At 45.2% G+C, this 23985-nt stretch overlaps 1 protein-coding gene across 4 annotated transcripts in view; it reads right to left on the bottom strand.

Annotated features, from left to right (window-relative positions):
- The window catches only part of myo7aa (myosin VIIAa), a 194659-nt gene that overhangs the window by 88890 nt on the left and 81784 nt on the right, over positions 1-23985 (bottom strand). For all 4 annotated transcript variants that reach the window (XM_087988417.1, XM_087988416.1, XM_087988418.1 and 1 more), the window contains exons 15-19: positions 23395-23532; positions 21889-22047; positions 14885-14977; positions 7763-7857; positions 179-263 (exon numbers count right to left, since the gene is read on the bottom strand). In XM_087988417.1, the coding sequence (XP_087844543.1) occupies positions 179-263; positions 7763-7857; positions 14885-14977; positions 21889-22047; positions 23395-23532 (570 nt within the window). The remainder of the gene's footprint in view (positions 1-178; positions 264-7762; positions 7858-14884; positions 14978-21888; positions 22048-23394; positions 23533-23985) is intronic.

Consider the following 23985-nt stretch of genomic DNA (forward strand, 5'->3'; position numbering starts at 1 on the left):
CTGCAGGTACTCTGCGCGTGCACACAGACTGCAGCAGTTGAAGATGATAGCTCACCACCACCTTCTCAACAGCAACTAGGAATGGACAAACCAATGCCAGCCTTGCCAACATCCACAGCCGCAAACAAAATTCTTTTTTTAAAAAAAAAACAAGAAATAGAATGAACAGTTGACTTACTGCGTTGAAATTCTTCCGACACTGATATCCACGCCAATACTTCTGAATCAACAACACCGATTTCCTTATTTTTACAAAGTTCGACCTGTGGAATATTTTGGAATTTTTAAAAACCCAGCTTGGAACATGTTCTCTCAAAAACAAAACATTCAGCACATGATCATATTAACTTTTCTGGGAAATCGTGGATCAATAAAATATGGGTTAGTTGCAGAGTAAGAGTTTAAAGTTCCAAACAGTGATTGATGGCTTAGTGTATAAGAGGAGAAAGTGAGGTCTGCAGATGCTGGAGATCAGAGATGGAAATGTGTTGCTGGAAAAGCGCAGGTCAGGCAGCATCTAGGGAACAGGAGAATCGACGTTTCGGGCATTAGCCCTTCTTCAGTGTATAAGAGTCTCGTTTCGGTGTTGGAAGGCTGTCAGTTCAAGTCCCACTCAAGAAGAAAGAGCATAACTTCTAGGGAACACACTATCATCAGTGTTCCACCTTTTAGATACATTAAACAAAAGTCTAGTATTTCCTCTCAGGTAGAGTTATTAAACCCCAAGGTACCACAGAGAGCCAGGAACTTTGTCCAATATGTATCCTTCAACTAACATCCCCAAAAACAAACATTAAACAATAAAAAAAAAATCTGAGAATTGTCTGAATACTCAGCATGAAGAGGAGCAGAGTTAACATCAACTCTCTCTCTCTCTCTCTCTCTCTCTCTCTCTCTCTCCACACACAAGTGCTGCCTGGTCTGTTGAGAGTTTCACAAAGATGTAAGAAATAGAAGATCTAAGCTACTCAGCCTGCCTGTGCCCTGCCATTCAATAAAGTCATAACTGATCTGATCTTGGCCTCAAGTCCTCTTATGCTGTTATAACAAAATAAAGAACGGTGCATAACAGAAATCTGAAAGAAAGACAAGCGCTGGAGAAACTCAGCAGGTCTGGTGGCAATGAAAAGGGAGAGAAACAGAATTAACATGGAATCCAGTGTCACTGGACTGACATGTTAATGTCTTGACCGTGTACAGGTATTCCCAGACCATTAGCCTGGGGTCTAGATTACTAGTCACATTATTCCACTGTCACCTATACTCAGATGTCCCCCCAGCACTGCCCACGTTAGGTAAAAGCACGTTGTGGGAAGTAGAGACACTTGCACAGTTAGTTGGGCTGAATAGCCACCTCTGGATTAAATGGAATTAGCATTACAATGTGAAATATAAATCAGAGAGACGGATAACAGTGATCAATGCTCAGATCATGGTGTGAACCTTGTTAAGGTGTAGGATTAAAGGATCAAGTAGCATTTTACAATCTAAATGATTCCTATTGTCTGGTTAATTCATTCTAATGCTCAGTGGTGGAATGGGAAAAGCAAATCAGATTTTGGATTAGAAAATAAATTCACGGGATGAGGGAATCACTGGCCAAGCCAGCGCTTATTGCCCATCCCTAATTGCCCAGAGGGCAGTTAAGAGTCAACCACATTGCTATGGGTCTGGAGTCACGTGTAGGCCAGACCAGGTAAGGATGGTAGATTCCTTCCCTGAAGGACATTAATGAACCAGATGGGTTTCTCCAACAATTGACAATGGATTCATGATCATTAGACTCTTAATTCCAGGTTTTACTGAACTCAAATTCCACCGGCTGTCATGGAGGGATTCAAACCCAGGTCCCCAGAACACGGCCTGGGCCTCTGGATTATACCACTAGGTCATTGCTGCCCCAGTGTTGATAAGTTTAACATTGAATCTGCATAACACACACACTTCTAGCTAATGCCAGGAAATAGAACATAGCATCCAGAATCCAAAACAGAAATTGCTGGGGAAACTCAGCAGGTCTGGCAATTTCTGTGGAGAGAGAAACAGAGTTAACTCAGTTAAATGATTACTGAAGAAGGGTCATTAGACCTGAAATGCTAACTATGTCTCTCGCTCCACAGATCCTGCCAGACCTACTGAGTTTCTCAAACGATTCCTAATTTTGTTTCAGGTTCCCAGCATCTGCAGGTCTTTGTTTAATTATGGAGCATCCAGAATAATTGTGGAGCTGAAAGTATCAGATTCAGATTATGCAAAACATTTGCGCTGAAAGCGAGAGTGTTGAGGGGGTGATGTGACTGTTTACTTTCAGGATTTTAAAAAGCAAACGGGATTATTTCAGACTAAAACTGCTTCAACCTGATGCACAGCTGCAAGACCAGAGGACAGCAGGCTACGTTCAAACAGGGCTCTTTCTTAGCACTGCTGCCTCTCAGCACCAGGGACATGGGTTCGATTCCACCCTCAGGTGACTGTGTGGAGTTTGCACATTCTCCCGGTGTCTGGGTGGGTTTCCTCTGGGTGCTCTAGTTTCCTCCCATAGTCCAAAGATGTGCAGGTTAGCCATACTACATTGCCCCATGATGTTCAGGGACATGGAAAGGGTTATAGAGATTGTATGGGGACTGCTCTTAGAGGGGTCAGTGTGGACTCAATGGGCCAAGTGGCCTGCTTCCACACTGTAGAGATTCTATGATTCACAAAAGATAGAAAGTGGGAGTAGGCCATTCGGCCCTTCGAGCCTGCTCCACCATTCAATAAGATCTTGGCTGATCATCCAACTCAATCCCCTGTTCCAATTTCTCCCCTTAACCTTTGATCCCTTTAGCCTTCAGAACTATAGCTAACTTCTTCCTTCAACCATTTTCTGTGGGGGGGGGGGGCAGAGAATTTGACAGGCTCCCCACTCTCTGGGTGAAGACACTTCTCCACATCTCAGTCGAAGTGATCCAGCCTGTGACCCCTGGTTCTGGACTCACCACCATCAAGGACATCCTTCCTGTTTTTACCCGGTTAGAACTTTACAGGTTTCTACGAGATTACCCCTTCCTTGTACCATTCTTCCAAAATGAAGACCAATCTAACTGATCCAGTCTCCCCTCACAGATCAGTCCTGCCGTCCCAGAAATTCAATGGAGGATTACAGATAGAAAGTGGTCACAGATAGAATTGTAATGACCCTCTGCTTTCTAGAAATTATTGAATAATAAAAACTGAAGGCACAAAGGATCTTTTAAATTAAAGCCATTAAAAATCATATAGACGTTTCCCGCTCTATAAGAACCTATCGGGACAGTGCAGTAATCTTTTATTGAGTTAAAGGTAGTTTAAAGACTTTTAGCTATAAAACACTAACTTAGTAGAACACTCCCTTAAACTCACTTCCTTCCCTGCTCTTTTCTCAATCTCAAATCATGTAATTTTATGTCACTTCCATCGATGTTACAGACTGTTACAGTTAAACTTTTAGTTAAAAAACTTAGTCATGCAACACGAACAATCACAGTTCCACAGTCCGAGATCTCTCACTACTTGTGAGAATGAACAGATTTTAATCCAAAAATCATCTTTAAATAGAGTCACAGATTCATTGAGTCATACAGCATGGAAACCGACCTTTCCATCCAACTTGTCCATGCCAACCAAGTTTCCCAACTTAAACTCATTGCACCTGCCTGTGTTTGGCCCATATCCCTCCAAATCTTTCCTATTCATGTACCTGTTCAAATGACTTTTAAATGTTAGTAACTATACCTGTACTACCACTTCCTCTGGCAGCTCATTCCATAGGCAAACCAGTCTCTGAGAAGATTGCCCTTCAGGTCCTTATTAAATCTTTCCCCTCTCAGCTTAAACCAATACCCTCTAGTTTTGAACACCCCTTCTGTGGGGAAAACACCTTGGCTATTCACTTTATCTATGCCCCTCATGATTTCATAAGCCTCTACAAGGTAATCCTCAACCTCCTACACTTGGGTATAGCCCCTCTCTATACCACAAACCCTCCATTCCCAGCAACATCCTGGTAAACCTTTTCTGAAGCCTCTCCAATCTCATAACATCCTTCCTGTAGCAAGGTGGTCAGAACTGTACATGGGAGCCCAGAAGAGGTCTCACCAACATCTTGTACAACCTCAACCTGACATCCCAAATCCTATACACTGAGCAATGAAAGCAAGCGGATTAAATCACCTTAACTACCCTGTCTATGTGTGACATCACTTTCAAAGAACTAATGCAGCTAAACCCTTTGGGTCTCTGTGCTACACTACCCTGGGCCCAACCATTAGCTGTACAAGACCTGCCCTTGATTGTTTTATCAAAGCTCAATATTTCGCATTTATCCAAATTAAATTTGGGGGAGTGGCACAGTGGCTAGCGCTGCTGCCTCACAGCATCAGGGTTTGATTCTAGCCTCGAGTGACTCTCAGTGTGGAGTTTGCACATTCTCCCAGTGTCTGCATGGGTTTCCTCTGGTTCGTCCCACAACGTGCAGGTTAGGTGAATTAGTCGGGGGAAAATGCAGGAGAATGGGTCTGGTGGGTTACTCTTCGGAGGATCGGTGTAAACTCCATCTGCTGCTCCTCAGCTCACTGGCCAAATTGATCAGGTTCTCTGTAATCTCAGATAACCTTCTTCATTGCCCACTATGCCATCAATTTGGCGGCCATTAGTGACCCTAATAACCATCCCTCCTAAATTCTGATCAAAATCGTTCATATAAATGAAAGCAACAATGACCCCAGTACCGATTCCTACAAAACACCACTGGTGACAAGCCTCCAGTCCGAACAACCCTCCACCACACTCTGCCTCTTGTATCCAATTGGCAAGCTCACCCTGAAACCCATAGAGTCATAGAGATGTACAGCATGGAAACAGACCCTTCGGTCCAACCCGTCCATGCCGACCAGATATCCCAACCCAATCTAGTCCCACCTGCCAGCACCCAGCCCATATCCCTCCAAACCCTTCCTATTCATATACCCATCCAAATGCCTTTTAAAATGTTGCAATTGTCCCAGCCTCCACTACTTCCTCTGGCAGCTCATTCCACACACCTACCACCCTCTGCATGAAAATGTTGCCCCTTAGGTCCCTTTTATATCTTTCCCCTCTCACCCTAAACCTATGCCCTCTAGCTCTGGACTCCCCGACCCCAGGGAAAAGACTTCGCCTATTTATCCTATCCATGCCCCTCAATTTTGTAAACCTCTAAGATCACTCCTCAGCCTCCGACGTTCCAGGGAAAACAGCCCCAGCCTGTTCAGCCTCTCCCTGTAGCTCAAATCCTCCAACCCTGGCAACATCCTTGTAAATCTTTTCTGAACCCTTTCAAGTTTCACAACATCTTTCCGATAGGAAGAGGACCAGAATTGCACGCGATATTCCAACAGTGGCCTAACCAAATGCCCTGTACAGCCGCAACATGACCTCCCAACTCCTGTACTCAATACTCTGACCAAGAAAGAAAAGCATACCAAACACCACCTTCACTATCCCATCTACCTGCGACTCCACTGTCAAGGAGCATATCTAACTTAGCTAATTAGCCTACCATGCGGATCCTTGTCAAAGACTTTACAACTGCTACTAATAATAATTATTATAATGCAAAAGGGGTGTTGAGAAATAGGTGAGTATCACACTACAGGTGCAATAGTGTTCAAATAGGTGAAAACTCCAGAACTCAGTTTTTCCTTGCTTTGTATTGGTTGTACATTAATCCAAACAGTCCAATTGGTGAAGAGCTCATTTTTTTTTAAATCACAAGGCCATCAGGTGGTAGTGTAACCAATGTGGCTCACATGGGAGCACACTCCCCTCTGAACCTCAAGGTCCTGAGTTCAAAGTCTCATTCAGGACTCCCATGGAAACAAAACCAAGGGTGCTGTTCCAGTGCAGTCCTGAGGGAGTGCTGCACTGTCATGCATGCAGTCCTTCCAATGAGATGTTAAAGAGATAGACATTCTGTTTCACATTCTGTGGAAGATCCCAATACACAATGCAAGAGAGGACGAAAGGATTATTCTCATTATCCTGGTCAATACGGATGTCTTCATAGACATTCACAGGTGCACATCTAGCCATTACACAGTCACTAGTCATATCAATAATAAAAATGTTGGTGAATGCTCTTGGCACTGCAGGGATGTCCATATCTCTGAGGCAGGAGGGCTGGGTTCAATTGCCACCTGCTCCAGATGTGTGACATGTTTTCTAAATCACCCTGTTCAGAGATGATATCTAAAACTATGTTTATGATATCCTGGAGTCAGTCTCAAATGCTGACGGAACCAAAAGCAAAAAAACAGAACTAAAAACAAAAACCAAAAGGAACTGCGGATGCTGTAAATCAGAAACAAAAAATAGAAATAGCTGGAGAAGCTCAGCAGGCCTGGCAGCATCTGTGGAGAGAAACTGGAGTTAATGTTTCCGGTCCAGTGACCCTTCCTCAGAATCTGAGGCAGTTCTGGAGAAAGGGTCACAGGACCCGAAACGTTAACTCCAATTTCTCTCCACAGGTGCTGCCTGACCTGCTGAGCTTCTCCAGCTACTGTTGTTTCAGAAACAGAACTAGGCAGACTTTTCTCATCTAGAAATCCCTATGTTTTTGACAATGAATTATTAGTCAACATAATTGCACTATTAATCTTTATTCCATGGACATAAATATCATTAAAAAGGTTCTAATGAATTATGATTTAAAGGTCTGTAACAAGTAGAAAAGGTTTTGATATTTTTAAACTTTTTGTTAAAAATGGGATGTGGGTATCACCGACTAGGCCAGCATTTATTGCCTATCCCTAATCGCCCTGAGGTCAGTTTAAGAGTCAACCCCACTGCTGTGGGTCTGGAGTTACTTAGGCCAAACCAGGTAAGAACGGCAGATGTCCTTCCCTAAAAAGGATATTAGTGACACAGACAGGTCATTATGACAATCAACAGTGGTCACATGGTTCCCATAGGGCTCACTTTTCCTCTCAAACTTCTAATTAAGTTCAATTTTCATCATCTGCTGTGGTGGGATTCGAACACATGCCATCAGAACATTGGATTGGTAATCCAGAATCCTGCCCCAGGCCCCAGCGAAAAATACCATGGAGGTCACCACCTCAACATAAAGAAAGAGAGAGAACTCATGTTCTCTCTTAGTGGGCGGCACGGTGGCACAGTGGTTAGCACTGCTGCCTCGCAGCGCCAGAGACCCGGGTTCAATTCCCAACTCAGGCGACTGACTGTGTGGAGTTTGCACGTTCTCCCAGTGTCTGCGTGGGTTTCCTCCGGGTGCTCCGGTTTCCTCCCACAGTCCAAAGATGTGCAGGTCAGGTGAATTGGCCATGCTAAATTGCCCGTAGTGTTAGGTATAGGGGTAAATGTAGGGGTATGGGTGGGTTGCGCTTCGGCGGGTCGGTGTGGACTTGTTGGGCCAAAGGGCCTGTTTCCATACTGTAATGTAATCTAATCTAATGTAATCTAATCTAATCATGTCATTGCATGTTGAGATTTTCTCTCCCCCACACATCACAGGACTAGCCTTATTTGCATATTTCATATTCAGGATAAACTCGAGACTGGCAATGGTTGCTAACTGATCTTTTGCAGTGGCAGGGGAATAGATTAAAGTTGACATTAACACTGAATAGGTCAAACTGCTGAAATGCCAAGTGTTTGAAAGGACAATTCCTTTGAACAATATCCATCACATTACGACCTTTTGAATAAAGCTGGGGTTGCACCTACTTGATTTGATGAGTCCTACCTGTCTTTAAAACCCCGAACCACTTTCTGAATGAGGATGACCTTGCCAGTGATGGCCTTGTCTCGCTCGATCTCCAGCAACATATCATGGTGATCCTGAAATAAAAACAGACACAAGGCAGGTTTAGCGCTAGTAACAAAACCTCCATCACAATATAGAACATTTAAGAAAAAAGATGGCAATGGACCCTTCCACCAGCCCAGAGCTTTGTTAATATCTAACATTTCCTACTGTCATTGAGAGTCAGAGTCTTTACAGCACAGGAAGTGGCCCAACATGTCCATGCTGGATATCAAACATCGGACTATTCTAATCCCATTTTCCCACCCATTTGCCTGTAGCCTTGGATGTTACCGATATAATAACGGGAATGAACATGTTAATTATACAAATGGTTATCATTGTTTGAGACTTGGGGTTCTTGCAAATTGTCCTGATAAATGCAAAATGTCATCAATATTTCAGTGTCTCTGTTCAAATGATATTTGAGTTCTCTACTAACAATGGTTCCATCTTGTCAGGAAAGCAATGACAATAGGACAGTTCATGCTATTAAGACTTGGAAACAGAGGAATGGAAGAACTATATTGGAGAACTATTTAGTATTTGATAGGCAAGGAGAGTTGAAGAGGTTAATTGAATTCCTACAGGTCAAAATACAATCATTCTTAAAGACAGGAATCCAGTGGAGACCGTCCAGCTCAGTAAAGCAGCCCTTGAGAAGAGAGTACTGTGGTGGGAAATGAGAGAGGCGGGAATCTCACAGAACCCTATCTAGGTACCAGCATTGGAGCTGGCTCAAACAATGGAAGGAGCCCAAATCATTATCTATGCAACATATTGATCAAGAATCAATGGAAATCTGAAACACGCTTCCCTATGAAAATGGAAAGGTTAGGTTTATTCCAAACCCACAATCATGTCCCATTAGAAAGGACAAAGGCAGCAGATACATGGGGACACCACCTCCCACAAGTTCCCCTCCAAGCCACTCACCACGTGGACTCTGAAATAGATCACTGTTCCTTCAGGGTCACTGGGTCAAAATCCTGGAACTCCCTCCTTAAGCGCATTGTGGGTCTACCTATAGCACATGGACTACAGTGATTTAAGAAGGCAGCTCACCCCTACCTTAAAGGGTAACTAGGGACAGACAATAAATGCTGACCCAGCCAGTGACACCCACATCCCATAAGAGAACTTTTTTAAAAAAAGAAAATTTTACACAATTTGGAACACAAGCAGCACAAAGGAATAATGAATTCAAGGTGTGCAAATGAAGATACAGATCAACCACGATCTAGGCAATGGTACAGAGTCATAATGGCTGAATAGCCTACTCCTTTTAGATTTCTAGAGGAGAGCACCTATGGCTCACTGACTGAGGGGTCATATAAGGTGACCAATCTGCAAATTGGTACTCTAGGTATATAGTCTCCCCCAGGCTGAATATAACCACGGAGTCAAAAAGTGTGGTGCTGGAAAAGTAGAGCCGATCAGGCAGCATCCAAGGAGCAGTGGTGGCTCAGTGGTTAGCACTGCTGCCTCATAGCACCAGGGACCCAGGTTTGATTCCTGCCTTGAGCGACTGCCTGTGTGGAGTTTGCACATTCTCCCAGTGTCTGCGTGGGTTTCCTCTGGATGCTCCAGTTTCCTCCCACAGTCCAAAGATGTGCAGGTCAAATGAATTGGCCATACTAAATTGCCCATATCGTGTTATGTACATTAGTCAGGGCCAATATAGGATAGAGGAGTGGGTCTGGGTGGGTTACTCTTTGGAGGGTCAGTGTGAACTTGTTGGGCCAAAGGGCCTGTTTCCAGACTATGGGAATCTAAATCATATCTCAGTTAGATTTCCTCTCCTCAGTCTAAACTCCTGAGAGTACAGGCCTCAAGTGGCCAATCTTTCCTCATACGTCAAACTCATCTCTGGAATCAATCTTGTGAACCTTCTCTGAAAGGCCTCCAATACAACTATCCCTCCCCAGGCAGGGAGATCAATGATTGCACACAACACTCCAGCTGAGGTCTATCTAATACTTTGTACAGTTGCAGCTGTACTTTTACAGTCAGTTCCTTGAACTATGAACGCAGTGACTGCTGCTTGGTAGCTGATAAGCAATCATCCTGAAGCTCTGCCCCTTTTCTGTTTCAGTTCTACCCAAACAGATTCTCCACCTTGAAAATGTTCAGCAAGTGCCAAATCAAACAGAACGGCAGCACAGCATTTATCGTTTAAGAAACGCATGGCAGTCAGGATATTTCGAAACCATTGACTGATAGCCACTATTTTCCAATCCTCTCCCATCCCATGTGATTGCAACACTGAAAAGTTCCTAAAATAATCTGTCCACTCACACTCTATTTTCTCTGCCGTTGCCATGACAAACGGCCTTCTACAATCACTACTGTCCCATCAGAAGATCTGGAGTTTCCGGACAGGAAGTGGAAATCTCCTGCTGTCCTCAGCCATAAATAAAGAAAAAAAAATAATAAATGAATAAAGCAGCTTCCTGACGTAGGCACAGCTGAGACTCACTGATAAACTCCCCAGTGGCTGGGCAGGGTAAAAACAAACAGGGCCATTCCCTCAGGCAGGCCAGTCAGTCACAGAGACTTGAGCCTTTATAACAAAGTAAAACACTGAGGCGCTTCACAGGAATTGAACAAAACTGGACCCTCCAGTTGCCTAGGCGGGAGATACAAAGGAAGGCGAGCACAAGCCTGGTCAAAGTGGGAAGCTTCTGAAAAGAGAGAGGGGGAGAGAAGCAAAGGGGTTTAGAATGGAAATCCCAGAACTGAGGGCAAGGTCACTGATAACGCAGCAGTGAATCATTGGTGATTCACAAGACGCCAGATTTGGACTGGGGGAAAGGAAACTGCCATCCTTATCTGGTCAGGCCTACAGCGAACAGGTTTGACTCTTTAGTACCCTCTGAAATGTTGAGCAAGCCACTCAGTTCGAGGGCAATTGGGGATGGGTTAAAATAAATGCGAGCCTTGCCTCATCCCACAGGAAAACAAGCAGCACAGAAATCTTAATGGCCTACGGGTTATGGGTCTTTACATCTGTGGGACCCATTCATGAGTGAACCCTGAGTTAAGGGCCACTCCATAGAGCTCCCTTTATTCAAGGATAAAAGCTATACTGAAGGTGACAGACACCCTTAATGCAAAGCCCACATCAAAGAAGCGCTTCGCAGGAGGCTCCCAAGCACTGATGATGTCGCCTAGCCAGGGGACGAAACGTTTGCAACAAAAACTTCCAGCTCGGCGAACAGAACCACAACAACGAGCACCCGAGCTACAAATCTTCGCACAAACTTCCTCAGTCGGTCCCAGCATCTATCCCAGGGATAAAGTTGAACTGGAGGCAGTTCAGAGGAGATTCACAGGACAGATTCCAGTCTGCCCCAGCCACATCGTCATTTGGCAATGTCCAGGAGCCTTGCTGGAGACAGGCTCAATCAAGACCTTCCAAGAGGGCACTAGGCAATTATTTAAACAGAAACAATGTCCTGTTTCCAACATCCTGTGGAAAGGCAGGGGGAATGGCATTATGTTATGACGATCATTCAGACAGCCAGTGCACCCCTAATGGGTTGAATGGCCTCCTCCTCTTTATTAGTACACGAGATGTGATCGCTGCTGGTAACATTTGTTACCCATCCTTAATTGCCCTTGAATGGAGTGGCTTGCTCATCCATTGCAGAGCAACCCCATTTCTAAGAGTGTGGAGTCTCATTTAGGCCAGACCAGGTAAGGGCTGCAGTTACTTTCCCTAAAAGGGCATCAGTGAACCAGATGGGTTTTAACAACAATCGGTGATAATTCCACAACTACCATGGAAACGAGATTTATTTTCCAGATATATTAATTGAATGCAAGTTCCGTCAGTCACTGCGGTTGGACCGGAACCCCTGACACCCAAGTGTTCACCTGGCTCCCGGGATGAGTAGGGGAAAGGTGAGGACTGCAAATGCTGGGCAGTCAGAGTCAAAATGTGTGGCGCTGGAAAAGCACAGCAGGTCAGGCAGCATCCGAGGAGGAGAGTTGACATTTCGGGCAGAAGTCCTTCATCAGGAACATGGAGGGGGAAGGGGGCTTAGGATGCTGCCTGACTGGCTGTATGTTCACAGCACCACATTTTTTTTGTCCCTGGATGACTAGCCTGTTGGCATTACCACGATGCTAGCATCTCCCATCTTGGTCTTCCTCTACACCAGAACATTTGAGATTCTGAAATGCATTAGTTACATTTCGTTTCAAGTAGACCACACTGCTCACCAAACAACTGGCAGCTCCTCACTCTCCGGTTTCAGAATATGGTATACACACAGATTTCATCTCTTTAGTACATTTCACCTAAGTACAACATGGAAAAATCCCTCTCAATCGCCATAAGAACAAAGTGGAAGAGATAATTGGATGAAGCATCTTATTGACCAACAGCGAAGTCTACCCTCACTGGGCTTAAAAAGATCCCATACCACTACTGCAAAGAAGGGGGGGTTTATTGCCAGGACCTACCCATCCATCAGCATCACAAACCAATTGCCTGGTCATTTGTCACATTGCGGTTCCTGGGAGCTCGTTGTGTGAAAATGGCTGCTATATTTCCTGCATTACCAACAGCAACCAGACTTCATCAGCTGTTACACATGTTGGGATCTCTGGTGGCCGTGACAGGGTATATTGAAATACAATGGAAGGTGGTGTTTCTTATTTAGTTCCTGCCAGTTAGGTCAACATTCCAATGTTATCAGCCATCAGAAAGCTGAGGAGTATCGCTCCTGGCTCCAGGTAACTACCAGCTGGAGGCTCCAAAAGGATGGTTGGACCAGCCGAAGACAACTTTGCTACTTTGGGTTCTTACAGAAGGATGTGTCAGATTCAGGAATGCTTTGGAAGCCAGGAGTGCAAACACTGCCAGGCAGCACTCACTGCAACATAGGAGTGGAAGGAGGCCATTCAGTCCTTTAGGTCTGTTCCACCATTCAACAACAATCATGGCTGATCGACCAACTCAGTCCCCTGTTCCTGCTTTCTCTCCATATCCTCAGATTCCTTTAACCCTAATAACTACATCTAACTCCTTCTTAGCATCAACCTGTTCCTGTGGTAGAGAATTCCACAGACTTACTGAACTGTTACCTGCTCCCATTCCATTACAGAGTGCCAATCTCCTTTCTTTTCCCTATATCCCTGCACACCATTACCAGCCCAAAAACAAAACGCATCCAAACCTCCTCTTGACTACCTCGATTGAACCTGCCTCTACCACACTTGCAGGCAGTGCATTCCAGACTCGCTGAGAGGAAAAAAAAAAATTTAAAATGGAAAAGTTCACCACTCTCTGGGTGAAGAAATTTCTCCTCAAAAAGTCAAAGTCATAAAGCACAGACACTTTAGTCCAACTCATTCACACCAACTACACATCCCAATCTAATCTAGTTCCATTTAGAGTCAGAGATGTACAGCACACAAACAGACCCTTCGGTCCAACTCGTCCATGCCCACCAGATATCCTAAATTAATCTAGACCCATTTACCAGCATTTGGCCCATATCCCTCTAAACCCTTCCTATTCATATACCCATCCAGAAGTCTTTTAAATATTGTAATTGGACCAGCCTCCACCACTTCCTCTGGCAGCTCATTCCATACACTCACCACCCTCTGCATGAAAAACTTGCCCTTTTGGTCTCTTTTATACCTTTCCCCTCTCACCCTAAATCCATGCCCTCTATTTCTGGACTCCCCCACCCTAGGGAAGAGACCTTGTCTATTTACCCTATCCATGCCCTTAAATGATTTTATAACCTTATAAAGCCTCCGACGCTCCAGGGAGAACATCCTAGCCAATTTAGCCTCTCCCTGTAGCTCAAATCCTCCAACTCTGGCATATTCTTGTAAATCTTTTCTGAACCCTTTCAAGGTTCACAACATCTTTCTGATAGGAAGGAGTCCAGAATTGCACGCAATATTCTAAAAGTGGCCTAACCAATGTCCTGTACAGCTGCAACATGACCTCCCAACTTCTATGGATTGGATTAGATGAGGTTCCCCACAGTGTGGAAACAGGCCCTTTAGCCCAACTGCACTGACCAGCACTCTGCCTAGATCCCTTCAAACCTTTCCTATCCATAAACCCATCTTTTAAAATGTTGTAATTGTACCAGCCTCCACCACATCCTCTGGCAGCTCATTCCACGCACGTACTACCCTCTGCGTGAAAAAGTTACCCCTCAGGTTGTTTGTAAGTCTTTCTCTTCTCACCCTAAACCTACACCTTTCTGCTTTGAACTCTCCTCGCCTAGGAAAAAGATCTTGGCCACTAACCTTCTCCATGCCCCCCGTGATTTCATAAACCTCTAAAAACAACACCCCTCAGCCTCTGGTGTTCCATAGAAAATAGTCCCGGCCTATTGCTCAAACCCTGCAGTCCCAGCAACATCTTTTCTGCACCCTTTCAAATTTAACATACTTCCTGGAGAAGGACGACCAGATTTGTACACAGTATTCTAAAACTGGCCTCACCAATGTCCTGTACAGCTGCGACAGATGTCCAAACCTCTATAGCCAATGTCCTGACCAATGAGGGTGAGCATACCAAAAAGCCTTCTTCACCACCCTGTCTACATGCAACTCCACTTCCAAGCAACTATGCACCTGTTCCCACCGCCCCCCCATGGTCTCTGTTTGGCAACACACCCCAGGGCCCTACCATTAACTCTGTAAATCCTGCCTTCGTTTGCCATACCAAAATGCAGCAGCTCACATTAATCTAAATTAAACTTCATCTCCCACTCCTCAGGCCATTGGCCAATCTGATCAAGATACTCCATATCTGACCTACACCATATCTTAGACCGTGACCCTCTGGTTCTACCTCCCCAGTCATCAGAAACATTCTTTCTGCATTCACCCGGTCTGATCCTGTTAGAACCTGATTAGGTTTCTGAGAGATTTCCCCTGCTTGTTCTAAATTCCAGCGTACACAGTCTGAACCGATCCAGTCTCTTCATACACCATCAGAGGAATCTGTCTGGTAAACTCCTACTGTCGTTGTGCTGCCCCCTCCCACATCGACAATAGAATTATTTAACTTGTTAAACTCACCTTTAGAAAAATCTTCGTCTTTCCGATCTGCCAGTCTCCATCTTGTCCCAGAACTGCCTCTGCTATCCGTTGACATGTACCGCGCAGATCTCCCTGGCAAGCGAGAAGGTGGTGTTTTAAGAAAATGTTTTACTAATTGAATGAAAACTGTTCTCCCCGCCCCTCCCTGATTCCAGAACATACTGAGACCTGGCATCAGTAGGTGGGGAGGTATCAGATCACCCCCCAACCCTGAGCCACTCTGCTTCACCCCATTCCAGGTTTGTCTGAGTAATCTTAACCAAGTCTTCACTACAGCATGGTGCATGTGAGACAGAGGGACTGACTTCTGAAAACAACAATATTTTTGTCATCACAGTCAAGCCTCAAGGCAGTCAAGTTGACATACCTGACCAGCAAGGAGCACATGCAAGTGAGATAATATTGGGAGTAGGAGGCCATTCAGCCCCTCAAGCTAATTCTGCCATAGTAGGATCATAGCCGATCTCAATGTGGCTTTAATGGCACCTTCTTGCCTAGCCCCACAACTCCTAACATCTCGTCATTCCCTTGTCAAGCTAAGCTTTCTCTAACTCCGCCTGAGCTTATTCAACCAATCACTAATTCACTCTCCAACCTCTCCTGCTCTCAATGGAAATAAAAAAAACCTCTGCAGATTAAAATGAACCCCAGATGATATTCTTTCCCATCTCCATCTTAAATGGGAGATCTTCATCTTCAAACGATGCCCTTAATTCTGGATAGGGGAGTTGAGTGCGGTGCTGGAAAAGCACAGCAGGTCAGGCAGTATCCAAGGAGCAGGAAAATCGAAGTTTCAGCCAACAAGCCTCATTCCTGATGGAGGGCTTTTGCCCGAAACTTCGATTCTCCTGCCTGACCTGCTGTGTTTTTCCAGCACCATACTTCCAACTTGGGGCAGGGAAATTATGATGCGGTGAGGCATGACTTAGGATGCGTGGCTTGGAAAAGTAGGCTTCAAGGCAAGGGCGTAATTGATATGTGGAGCTTGTTCAAGGAGCAACTATTGAGTGTCCTTAAGTATGTACCTGTCAGGCAGGGAGGAAAGGGTCATGTGAGGGAGCCGTGGTTTAATAAGGAATTGGAATCCCTTGTTAAAGGGAAGAGGACGGCCTATGTAAAGATGAGGCGTGAAGGTTCAATTGGGGCGATTGAGAGTTATAAGGTAGCCAGGAAGGACCTGAAGAGAGAGCTAAGAGCAGCAAGGAGGGGACATGACAGATCTTTAGTTGGTAGGATTAGGGAAAACCCTAAGGCTTTCTATAGGTATGTCAGGAATAAAAGAATGACTAGGGTAGGAATAGGTCCAGTCAAGGATAGTAGTGGGAAGTTGCGTGTGGAGGCTAAAGAGATTGGGGAGACACTGAATGAATACTTTTCGTCGGTATTCACTCAGGAACAGGACATTGTTGCCGATGTGAATATTGAGTCACAATTAAGTAGAATGAATGGCTTTGAGGTATGTAGGGAAGAGGTGTTGGAAATTCTGGAAAGGGTGAAAATAGATAAGTCCCCTGGGCCTGATGGCATTTATCCTAGGATTCTCTGGGAAGCAAGGGAGGAGATTGCAGAGCCATTGGCCTTGATTTTTATGTCCTCGTTGTCTACAGGAGTAGTGCCAGAAGATTGGAGGATAGCAAATGTGGTTCCCTTGTTCAAGAAGGGGAGTAGGGATAATCCTATAACTATAGGCCGGTGAGTCTCACTTGTTGTGGGCAAAGTCTTAGAGAGAATTGTAAGGGATAGGATTTATGAACATATGGATAGGAATAATGTGATCAAGGATAGTCAGCATGGTTTTGTGAAGGGCAGGTCGTGCCTCACAAACCTTATTGAATTCTTTGAAAAGGTGACGAAGGAGGTTGATGAGGGTAAAGCGGTAGATGTGGTGTATATGGATTTTAGTAAGGCGTTTGATAAGGTTCCCCATGGTAGGCTACTTCAAAAAATACAGAGGTATGGCATTGAGGGGGAGTTGGAGGTTTGGATTAGGAATTGGCTGGCTGTAAGAAGACAGAGGGTAGTAGTTGATGGTAAAGGTTCATCTTGGAGTGCAGTTGCTAGCGGTGTTCCGCAAGGATCTGTTTTGGGACCATTGCTGTTAGTCATTTTTATAAATAACCTGGAGGAGGGGCTAGAAGGTTGGGTGAGCAAGTTTGCGGATGATATGAAAGTCGGAGGAGTTGTTGACAGTGAGGAAGGATGTGTCAGGTTACAGCGGGATATAGATAAGTTGCAGAGCTGGGCAGAAAGGTGGCAAATGGAGTTCAATGTAGCTAAGTGTGAGGTGATTCACTTTGGTAAGAGTAACAAAAAGATGGGGTACTGGGCTAATGGTAGGATATTTGGTAGTGTGGATGAGCAGAGGGATCTTGGTGTCCATGTACACAGATCTTTGAAAGTTGCCACCCAGGTAAATAGTGCGGTGAAGGCGGCATATGGCGTACTGGCTTTTATCGGTAGAGGAATTGAGTTCCGGAGTCCTGAGGTCATGTTGCAGTTGTATAAGACTCTGGTGCGGCTGCATCTGGAGTATTGTGTGCAGTTTTGGTTGCCATATTATAGGATGGATGTGGAGGCACTGGAACGGGTGCAGAGGAGGTTTACCAGGATGTTGCCTGGTATGGTAGGAAGATCGTATGAGGAAAGGCTGAGGCACTTGGGGTTGTTTTCATTGGAGAAAAGATTTAGGGGTGACTTGATAGAGGTGTACAAGATAATTAGGGGTTTAGATAGGGTTGACCATGAGAACCTTTTTCCACATATGGAGTCAGCTATTATGAGGGGGCATAGCTTTAAATTAAGGGGGGGTAGGTATAGGACAGATGTTAGGGGTAGATTCTTTACTCAGCGAGTCGTGAGTTCATGGAATGCCCTGCCAGTAGCAGTGGTGGACTCTCCCTCTTTGTAGACATTTAAACGGGCATTGGATAGGCATATGGAGGATAGTGGGCTTGGATCGGCGCAACATAGAGGGCCAAAGGGCCTGTACTGCGCTGTATTCTTCTATGTAACTCTAATCTCCAGCATCTGCAGTCCTCACTTTCACCTCTGGATGGTGAAGGTCTGGTGGGTGCAGTAGGAAGTGTCTCTGTTTTACAGAGGGATCTGGGTGCTGTTTGCATGAAATACAAAGTTATCATCCAGGTGCAGCAAGCAATTAAAATGGGAAATGCCATTTCCACCTTTACTGCTAAGGGCTTAGAGTTTAAAAACAGGGAAGTCTTGTTCCAACTGTACAGGGTGTTGGTGAGGCCACACCTGGGAGTACTGTAGAGTTTTGGTCCCCATATTTAAGAAAGGATACCCATAATTGGAATTAGTTCAAAAAGCGATTCACTCAGCTGATGCAGGGATTGTCATATCAAGAGTGACTAAACAGGTTAGACCTTTATTCATTAGAGTATAGAATAATTAGATCAGATTAGATTCCCTACAGTACGGAAACAGGACCTTCAGCCCAAGTCCACACCAACCCTTTGAAGAATAACCCACCCAGCCCCATTCCCCGTATTCACCCCTGACTATGGACAATTTAGCATGACCAATTCACCTAACCTGCACATCTTTGGACTGTGGGAGGAAACCAGAACACCCAGAGGAAACCCACACAGACACAGGGAGATCATACAAACTCCACATATTGAACCTGGCTCCCTAGCACTGAGGTCGCAGTGCTAACCACTGAGCCACCGTGCTGCTCTTCTTCATTTAAGGCAGTAAATTATTTTTTGAACTATTGAGTTGAGAGCAACGAGGAATAGGCATGAAAAGAGGAGTCTAGGCCTTGATGGATCAGCCATGACTTTATAAAATAGTAGGGGCCAAATGCCTACTCATCCGGATATTTCTGACTTTCTGATTTAGAATCTCTAGCTTCAGGTCCCACTCAACACCTTGACAGTTCCTGAAGGTGCATTCCTAATGTGGCTATGCAGGTCGAGCATCAAACTAGGAATCCTTCCAATGTCGCCAACGACACCATGTAAGAGTGGCAGAATTCCTGGTCAGATGCCCTCTCCATGAATGGAGAGAAACTGGATCTTCTCTGCTCTATGGCTCCAGGACACTACCTGCATCAAAGAGTGTTACTACAGCTGCGTGGACTCCATAGATCGCCAGATTGGTGCCAATAGGATGGATGCCTATGCCCACTCCAGATGTGATGGACGTCCAGAGCTGCCCACAGTGGACATTGTTGCTGCTACAAGTTTGACCTGCCATGAGGCAGAGAATACCACACAAGGGGAAACATCTTCTCAGCATCTAAACCCTCAAGGTGTCCTACATGTTTCAATATGATCACTTCTCATTTGTCTAAACCCCAATGGATATAGGTCATAAAACATTGGTAAGGAAGCCATTCAGCCCATCAAGTCTGTTCCATCATTCAATGAAATCATGGCTGATCTAATCATCCTTAACCCCACTTTCCTGCCTTTTCCCCAAATCAGGGATGGGCAACAAATGCTGGCCTAGCCAGAGACGTCCAGATCCCATGAGGAAACTTAAAAAAACCTCTAGACTCTCTCTATACTTAAAAATCTCTCTTGACCTTGAATATACTTAATAAGGCAATCTCAATGGCTCTCTGGGATAAGACTTCCACAGATTCACTGCACTCATCGGTCTTCAATGGCTGACCCCTTACTCAGATTACACCTTCTGTTACTGGGCTCTCCCACAAAGGGAAACAACCTCTCCAAATCTCCCGTCAAATCCCCCGAGAACTGATCCAAGATTCTTATATAAAGGCCAACCCTGTTCAACCTCTCTCAATAAGAAACCCCATTCATCATTAGTGGTAACTTCTCCCAGTGTCCTCAACTGGCATCATGGTATAAATTAACATATTTGTTGAAACAAACAAAAATCTCATCTGCTGCTGAGAGAGGAAAAGTGGCCAAGAATTTGAAAATCAAGCTCGCCTTGTTATATCAGCAACAGAGCAGGCAGTAAAATCTGTGCAACAATACAGGAGTGAAAAAGTCTTGCTACATGGCACAGGGCGGCGCAGTGGCGCCCCACAGCACCAGGGACCCACGTGGGATTCCAGCCTTGGGCAACTGTGTGTGGAGTTTGCACATTCTCCCCATGTCTGCGTGGGTTTGCTCCAGGTGCTCTGGTTTCCTCCCACAGTCAAAGATGTACAGGTCAGGTGAATTGGCCATGCTAAATTGCCCGTAGTGTTAGGTGCATTAGTCAGAAGGAACTGGGTCTGGGTGGGTTACTCTTCGGAGGGTCGGTATGGACTTGATGGGCGAAAGGGCCTGTTTCTACACTGTAGGGAAATCTAACCTAATTATCCAAAGGCTGGGCATGTACTCCAGAGCAGCGAAGTGTTTCCAGAATGTTCTGTCTTTATTTCAGAATCAAAGACAATGCACTAGGATTCACGGTGGAAGGAACAGAACCACACAGGAGGCTACAGCTAACCTGGAGGACAGACACGTGTGGGAAGCAGCAGAGCAAGATCGAGCAATGAAAACAGAAACAGAAATGGCTGGAAAAGCTCAGCAGCTCTGGCAGCCTCCGTGGAGAGAAAGCAGAGTTAACGTTTTGGGTCCAGTGACCCTTCCTCAGAGCAGTTAGTTTGGTTTTTAAATTTAGGAGAGGGAAACGGTTGCACTTCTTTAGGAAGGACTTTTATTAAATTGGAGAGGGTTCAGAGAAGATTTCCCAGCATGTTGCTGGGGCTGGAAGGTTTGAGCTGTAAGGAGAGGCTGGGCCTTTATTCCCCTGGGAGTGTCAGAGGCTGCGGGGTGACCCGAGAGATTAATAAAATCGTAAGGGGCATGGATAGGATAAACAGACAAGGTCTTTTCCCTAGGGTAGGGGAGTTCAATACTAGACGGCATTTTTTTGTTTTAAGGAGAGAGGAGAAAGATTTAAGAAATGGACCCAAGGGGCAACATTTGCCACACAGAGGGTGGTTTGTAAGTTTGTAATGAGCAGCCAAAGGAAGTGGTGGATGCAGGTACAGTTACAACATTTAAAGAGGCATTTGGACAGATAGAAGAAAGGTTTAGAGAGATATCAGCCAAATGGGACGAATTTAGTTTGGGAAATCTGGTCGGCATGGATGGGTTGGATCGAAGGGTCAATTTCCATACTGTATAACGTGAAATAAACACTAGCCAGGTTACAGATAGCCAGGGAACAGGAGCATCATCTCAGCTGTGACACAAATACTCTATCAAGTGGCTTGATGGCTCACAAGGTAGACTGGCTGAGGAGTAGGCAAAGACTCAACCTTCAAAAAGGAGCACTCGTTATTATACATTAATACTGAAGACTATTGCACACGATTATCACAGATACACCAGCTCTTTCTTATTAAATCAGGTTAGGGATGATGGATCCTCATGTCCATGTGCCCTCAGGACGTCTTCCAGAGAGTAGACAGCTGTAATGAAACCTGCTTTTCCCATTCGCTCAGTTGGCTGGATGGCTCGTTTGTGATGCAGAGCAACATCAACAGTGTGGGTTCAATTCCCATCCCAGCAGACTTCACAATAAAGGCCTAGTAATCTCAACTGCACCCCTCACCAGAGGGGCACCAACCCTCAAGTTAAACTCTCCACCAGCCATCCCTCTCTCTCTGTAATGAGAGAGAAGCCTACGGTTATCTGGGACAATGGCGATGTGCACTTTTCAGTGTTCTTCCAGAAAGTGTGAACTCCTCCCACCCTAATATTTATACCCAGTGATGCGCAGCATGTGACATCACAAAGATCACTCCATGGTCCTACTGCCCATGGACAACACAAAAATCAGCAATTCCATCTGTGTCATGGAACAAATTCCTTGGACATAGCTGTCTTCTCCACCTCAGTGGCACCTACACTACGTGGACCAGAGTGTGTCTCATGGAGGCAGCTCAGGAATTGGCAATAAATGTTGGACCTTGCCAGCAGACCAAAGAATCTAAATGCAAAACGAGAACTTCAGTGAAAGGACACAGGGAAGAAATAAAGAATATTTACCTGTTTGTAAGCTGGTTTCACTCCAGGCATCAGTACCCGATAACGATCGACAAACTCCACAAAGGTGTAGCGAATAGGATAGCCAGCCCGTCGGATCCGAATGGTCTCCATCATTCCAGAGTACCTCAGCTGTCGGACACACAGCTCCCGGTCAAATAACTGTCCGAGAACAAAGAGATACCAGCAAATGAACATAGGCCCCAATGGGCAAAACAGACAATGCAGTATGGATCAGGAAGACACTCAGGATTCACTCCTCTTCCAATTAGCTACTTGGGACCAGGGCATCGCTAGAGCGCAGGGAGGGGGGGTAAGCAATGGGGTGGAAAGTACCCACAATCCTCAGGTTCACTATTCACTCGGGGACGAACTTATGACCCTTGAAGGGAAGATCACATGTGAGAATCTCAGGTGACCAGATTATAAACATTGAGATTTCAATTAACAGCACATCACTCGCTGGGGAGGTGGTAGTGTAGTAGTTATGTGACAAATAATAGGAGGTCCAGCCTCCTGCTTTGGTGACAGGTTCAAACCTCACCATGGGAGCTGGAGAAATTTAATATTTAACTGTTGAATCTTGAATTAAAAGCCAGTCTCAGTGATTGTGACCATAAAACTATCATTTGTCAGAGAAAAAAAACCCCATTTGGTTCACTAATGTCCTTTAGGGAAGGAAATCTGCCATCCTACGAGTGATTCTAGCTCCCATTGCCTGAGCTCCGGGACCCTCAGGGACTGTGGGCTATCACATTGTGCAAGGGCAAATCCACTAGTTGTTCTTCCTGGTCTTTATCCTCAGCATGTTGCGGAAACCCTGCACAGCAGAGAAAGACGCTGGGAGATCTGGGTCAGTTAGGAGAGGGTACACCCTTGGGTTAAACTCACCACCAGCCGACTCTCCCTGGAGAGAGAGCAGCCCCATGGTCCTCGGAGTAGGACGACGATCTTTATATGACACGACACATCTCCACAGCAAACACACCGAGGAGGGGGCAGCGAGATGTGAACCTTGGGACCCTCTGGCTCAGACAGAGGGACATCAACATGGTGCTACAAGCCTTTAAAATGATAACGGTCAAGCTGCCCACACACTAGTTGCCTCTGGAGCAAGTGGGACTTGAATCCAGGGCTTCCAACAAAGCCTCTCTAGACATCAAGCAGGACAATTCTTTCAGTTTTATTACAATGCCAGCCCCCAAGCTGGAGACAGATTGCATTTGGAATTTACTTTACATTTTGAATAGAATAGCAATTTATCATGTGTATTTTTAACAAAAACAAAAAATTGGAAACCCTTTGATGTTTGGATCCTTTTTAAGTACACCCTGCTCCATGAACGGTTAATAACTTGTATAAAAAAAAAGGTTTCTTCCCCTCACTAGCTCCTGTGCTGACAACTATCTCCTCCTTCCCTGGGAAGCGACTCAGCATTGATTTAGCCGAGCTCAGCAATTCACATTCTCCTGCTGTTTTGCTCAGACGAAGCGGCTCGGAGATACTTACCATGGACTTCTTGTACTCGTTGGGCTTGATGCAGCGGACAAAGAAAGGCTGACAGACGCTGAGAGTTCTCATCAGCAGCTCCAGCGAGCGTTTAAACTGGCTGCTGAGGGTTGGTGAGCGCTTCCTAGTCTCTGCTCCCTGGGAACGAGCGAGACAATGGAAATTAAAACAACACAGGAAGCAATGATACAACCAGAGACACTTTCCCTCAGAGCATTGGCTGCTGCAGCCATCGAAGGGTCATCTCCATTAACCCCTAAGCTATGTAATCTTTTTTTAAAAAGAAGTTTAAATTCTATCAAACAAGAGGAAGTAGCCTGGAAGGAACAAGGAGAGAACAGGCTTTATTTTGCAACAACATGCATTTGTGTATCACATTCAATGGCATTAAATGACCCTGGGCTACTTTAAAAAATGGTCTCTCACAACAATAACCGAAGCAAAGTAGTAAGTTTGAAAGAGGCCATTCAACCTGTCAATGTTTGTACTAGAAAAAACTAGCTGCCTGTTCTAATCCCACTTCCCAGCCCTTTGGTGGTTTAGCACATCAGGGCAGAGCCAGGTTCCTTTCCAATGTGTTGGGGGTTTTTA

The sequence above is a fragment of the Chiloscyllium plagiosum genome, unplaced genomic scaffold (assembly GCF_037043375.1).
Source record: "Chiloscyllium plagiosum isolate Xiang-an unplaced genomic scaffold, Cpla_swu_hap1 HiC_scaffold_6, whole genome shotgun sequence".
In the NCBI taxonomy this organism is placed as follows: domain Eukaryota; kingdom Metazoa; phylum Chordata; class Chondrichthyes; order Orectolobiformes; family Hemiscylliidae; genus Chiloscyllium; species Chiloscyllium plagiosum.